Source organism: Impatiens glandulifera, chromosome 4 (genome assembly GCF_907164915.1).
Source record: "Impatiens glandulifera chromosome 4, dImpGla2.1, whole genome shotgun sequence".
NCBI lineage: Eukaryota > Viridiplantae > Streptophyta > Magnoliopsida > Ericales > Balsaminaceae > Impatiens > Impatiens glandulifera.
Genome location: NC_061865.1, coordinates 39,844,518 through 39,850,146, shown reverse-complemented (window position 1 = coordinate 39,850,146; position 5,629 = coordinate 39,844,518). Strand labels below are relative to the sequence as shown.

The 5,629-nt window shown below is 24.4% G+C and overlaps 1 protein-coding gene across 1 annotated transcript; it reads left to right on the top strand.

Annotated features, from left to right (window-relative positions):
- Positions 1–201: 201 nt before the first annotated feature.
- On the top strand, positions 202–2,191 carry LOC124936407 (photosynthetic NDH subunit of subcomplex B 3, chloroplastic). The gene is made up of 6 exons (XM_047476907.1): positions 202–546; positions 626–736; positions 827–883; positions 1,499–1,561; positions 1,755–1,820; positions 1,978–2,191. Exons 1-6 carry the CDS (start codon positions 313–315, stop codon positions 2,065–2,067), a joined length of 621 nt encoding a protein of 206 aa, XP_047332863.1. The 5' UTR covers positions 202–312; the 3' UTR covers positions 2,068–2,191.
- The last annotated feature ends 3,438 nt before the right edge of the window (positions 2,192–5,629 follow it).

Below are 5,629 nucleotides of genomic sequence, written 5' to 3'. Positions count from 1 at the left end.
GTTATAAAAATCTTTGAGGACAATTGTGCATTAAGCAAACTCTATTTTCTTTTTTCTAAGTTAAAAGGTATAAATCGAAAATCATGGAAATGTTTGAGAAAAGTTAAAACTTGAAGGACATAATTATATATATATAAAAAAGAAAAGAAAAAGAAAAGGTCCCATTTGTTCACAGATAAGATAAATGGAAACCAAAGGCCTAAACCATGCGAACTCATATCTCATTCATATCTACAAACTCTCTCGTTCAACGAGAGTCGAGACCCAACAAAATTAGCTGAATTCGAATCCCATCATCACAAGTAAAAGGAAATGGTAATGGGATCATTACTTCACCTCAATTCATACAGTTTAGCTTCTTCTTCTCTTTCTTCATCACAAATCTTTGGCACCCAATTTCTTCAAATACCCAAATCATTTTACGCCACCTTACCACCGTCCTCCTCCAGCAGAGGAAGAATCAGGGCAATTGGGACAATCCCCGGCAGTGAATCGACGACGGATTCCGTTGAGGATCCGTCTTTAGTGAAATTCGCATTCGTCAGTGTAAGTCATCGATTAGTTAATAGTACCAAATTTTTTTTTCAGTTTTAAAGAAAAAATTACTGTCGGAAATTGGTTTCAGTCTGTGCTGCTTCCAGATGGGTCACCAGATGTTCATTTTAGGAGTGCTTGTGGAGGTCCGAAGCTTAGAGACATAATGATGGACTTAAATATTGAATTATATGGTCCATATGTATGTTTATTTATATATTTATATTTATATTTATAATCTATTATTTTAGTCTGATTTTATAAAGAAATATTACTATTTATAACTTAACAGTCCAGACCCTTGCTCAACTGCGGCGGCGGAGGAACTTGTGCTACTTGCCTAGTTGAGGTATGTTTATTTATTTTATTTATATGTCTAAAAAAAAGTAAAAGAAAAAAGTAAATGAAAAAACAGTTAAAATAAATAAAATAATATTAATATAATGGTTAACCACATGCACACTAGTGTGGCAAAAACAATTGTAAATATGAAATTTTATTTTGGTAAAGTGAATAATGCAAACATTGTATTTTAAGTGGGTTACATAATTAACCCATATATATAAGTTAATAAACTAATTTGTAATCTTTAATATTTTTATTCTAATATATAAAATAGCAATACATATTTTTAGCACTATAAATATACGAGGTTTGATCGGTATTTTAATAAATTTAAATAAGACTTTACTATTTCTATTATATTATATTAAGACACTACATCTAATCTTATATTAGATCGGATGAATGTATCAAATATTTGATTCATTTGATAAAATTTTTATTTTCTACTTTATTTATTATGGTTTTCATTCTTGTTAATGTTTAATGTTTGTTCTCTTTTTATCTTGTAACTACTCCATTTTGTATAAATTAAATATATTCCTTTCTAGAAAACCAGCAAAATATGTATAATGCTTAATTTTGATCGTTAAATGACATTATATTAGTGTTTTAATTATAGGTGGTAGAAGGAAAACAATTGTTGAGTCCTAGAACAGAGATAGAGAAGGAAAAACTCAAAAAGGTAATATCTACAACTCCTACTCATTTAAAAAAAAAAAAAATTGTACAAGTTGTGTGATAAAAAAAACATTAATTTCTTGTGAGAATTATTTTATTTAATATAAAGATTTGGTTGATTATGAAGTTTTTAATCTTATGGATTGATTAATTATGTTGTGATCCACTAAAAAGAATGACTTGAATAAAATTTTCAGAAACCGAAGAACTGGAGACTTGCTTGTCAAACTACAGTTATTGGGACAACAGAATCTCAAGATTTGGTTTGTGTTTTCTACCCTTTTCATTTATTATTATTATTATTATTATTATTATTATTATTATTATTATTATTATTATTATTATTATTATTATTATTATTATTATTAATTTATTATTATTTCATTTTAATATAAAATACTTACATTATGTTTAATGCAGGTTGTGATACAACAACTGCCTGAGTGGAAGGCCCATGAATGGGGACGTGATAGAATTCCCCGTCCTCCTTATGATGATTCAGAATCCTGAAATATCAAATAAATGCAATTTTTTCTCATTCTTTCCTTTTTATTATACAAAATTGTGTAATTAAGCAAATATGAATTTTATGTAGTTGTGATTTCATGTTAATTTGAGATTTTCATAAGTTCAATTTCAGTATATAACAATAAGAATAATAATTATTATTTTGTAAAAGAAAATACTAAAGTAATTGAGTCAACTAAGAGTTAACAATAATTTTTAAAAAATAAAGTATTTGATAACTAATAAAGTACTTGATTTAATATCTAATGAGAAAAATGATCTTGACATTATTTTAAACAGAGAAGCATGAATCTTTGTTTGTTTTTCCACATGTATTTTTTTTTTTTTTACATTAACATGATTTTCGATTGTGAGACACATTAACTAATAACTTAATATAGTTCTAAATAAGACCAGGTTGCTTGACATGATTTTTGACCAATAACAAATATATTGAAATTCTTTTCGACTAGAAATAAACATTACATGGTTTTTGAATGACAACAATTAATATAACGTGCAGGACAAATTACTTGGGCGGTCCTCGAACTATCTCGATCGCTCACTTTTGGCCTCAAATTAATTTTTGAAACAAATCGTCTCTTCAACTTTTATAAATGTTCACCAGTGACCCTTCCGTCAACTTTTTAATTTAACTTAACGGTTTAAGTTTAAAATATTATTTTTTTATATATTATCTTTAAACTTATATTTTATATTTATATATATAATTATTAAATCGCTTATATATAATATTATATATATATATATTATTATTAAATTTTATATAATTATTAAATTTTTTATATAATAAATAAATAATATATATTATTTATTTTTATCTATATATATAATTTATATATATTATCTTTAACTAATTTATATAATATGTATTTTAAAAAATAATTTAAATATTAAAATAATATTACTCAAATACTTTTAACACTTAAATTATTTTTTAAAATATATATTATATAAATATTATATATAAATTAGTTAAAGATAATATATATAAATTATATATATATATTGATAAAGTATATATATTATTTATTTATTATATAAAAGATTTAATAATTATATAAAATTTAATAATATATATATATATATATATATATATATATATATATATATATATATATATATATAATATTATATATAAGCGATTTAATAATTATATATATAAATATAAAATATAAGATTAAAGATAATATACAAAAAAAAATAATATTTTAAACTTAAATAATTAGATTTAACTAAAAAGTTGATGGAAGGGTCACCGGTGACCTTTATAAAAGTTGAAGGGGCGATTTGTTTCAAAAATTAATTTGAGGGTAAAAAATGAGCGATCGAAATAGTTCGAGGGCCGTCCAGGTAATTTGCCCTAATGTGCAATATATATTATATATAACAACTTTATATATATATCATGTTTATATTTCATTGAAATAATTTTCAAATCTTCATAGAAATTTTCAATATGCAATTAAATGAAACTAAAAAAACTACATGTAAAGTATTTATTGTAATATATCCAACAAAATTCATTTTAATCATTTTGCAATACATTTATCACATAAAATAAATTTATAATAAGCATGATATGATTTTTGATTGACAACAATAAAGAATTTTATATATATATATATATATATATATCACTGCAAACCTTTTTTTTACTACTTAATTTTATAGTTTATATATTTTAATAAATTCCGAGTTCATTGTTCATTAAAATTTATATACGGGCTTATTATACATATTATTACATAAATAATTATTTTTTTTGAATAAATCGTTGTGTAGATCACACTACATAAATAATTAATTTCGGGATATTAAATAAATAATATGCTAGTAAATAGGTTGGATTCGAATAATTTAATCTATTACTATTTTAATATATAAATAAATAATTATTTTTAAAGACATCGTCGCATCGATCAACTACGAAAATAATTAATTTGAATAATCTAACTTACTATATATTAATGTATTTTATTTTTATTTAATAAATAATTATTTTTTAAAACGTTGTTGTGTCGATTGAACTCTAAAAATTATTAATTTGTACTAAATAAACTAAAATATATAAAATGAGTGATAAGTTAATTAATTAATGAATTTATTTGTAATTAAATATGATATTATTTGTTTTAGAACTATTTGGAGAAAAAAAATATAGGTGGTTGGAAAGTGGATGAAAAATTTCTCGGCTTGCGAGGAATTCGATAGACCATTGGCCGACCACCAACCAACACTACCGGGTGAAGTCAATAGACCAAACTGACGGTCAACCGAGTCCAAGACCTAGGCGCGGACGTTAGTACAAACGAACGCTGCTTGAACGCTACCTGGCGTTTTGAGCCTTGTAGGCGCTGTTCTACTATCCCAGACAATTTTCAAAGGGGCTTAAGATGTTCTTCATTTTTTTCGGATTCTTCGCAACAACCAACAAACAAACACGTGGGACTTCAATGATTCCGTAAATGTTTTTTTTCCTTGATACTTGACCGAATTATACTTTGAATTAGTTATCACACGGATGTCATGAATCTGATTGAGCCAGCAATTTTAAGAAAAGGATGGCCAAGGAAGTCACCAATTAATTTGGAAGCACTTGTGATCATTTATAGCTAAAATTGACAATTTGAGTGTTAGGTTTAAAATTTTTTAGCTCAAATTTTTATGATTGTCACTTATAACTTAGAATATATACCCTAGAGAGAACACATTTCAAAACCTCCTAGAACCCGATTTATCAAATTTCTAAGTAAAAATACCAAATTTGTCTTTTTGGTATTCTAATCTAAGAGTCATGTTTTATAAATTTATAGTCTTACTCCTAAGGATATTCATAATCATTTAAGAAATTCTTTTTCAATTTCAGATCGTTTTTGTAAGTCCAATTTTATTATATCTATATATTGCCATTTTCAAATTATGTGTGCATAAGTTGTTAGAATTGTGAAACTGATTTGATATTGAGGTGATTGTTTTATTATTATTACTTTTTAGAGAAATAAATTATAATATTCTTTTAATTATTTTTTTTAGGAAAAACGATTTATCGTCATTTCATTAAAAATTCTCAAAAACGGAAAAAAATATCACGAATTTAAGAGAACATTTTAGACAGTGTCTAGAATGATTTTGAAGTCGTAAAATTCTGAATACAAGCTAAAAAATCTAAAATTCTAAATGAATTATCTGATTAAAATGCTTTCAATTCTAGTTAGTTCAAAAAACGGTAATTCCAATTCCTGCAAATATTCCAGTTCTGCTCTGTGCTTAGAATTCTTCTCCACGTTCCCGCGAGGGCGCTGCAATCCGATACAATATCTTTTCATACAATATGCTTTTAATTTTGATAATTAGGAATTTAGAATTTGATTAAGATGTACTTATTCATATATAATTAATTAATTACTTATAATTTTTTTTATACTTGAATGAATTATCAATCATATAATATTATATATATCAGTCTTTGTGTTGATTGATATTAAAAAAATATTTGAATGATTAAAATAACAATAATTTGTTTTAATTTTGATATATAAAA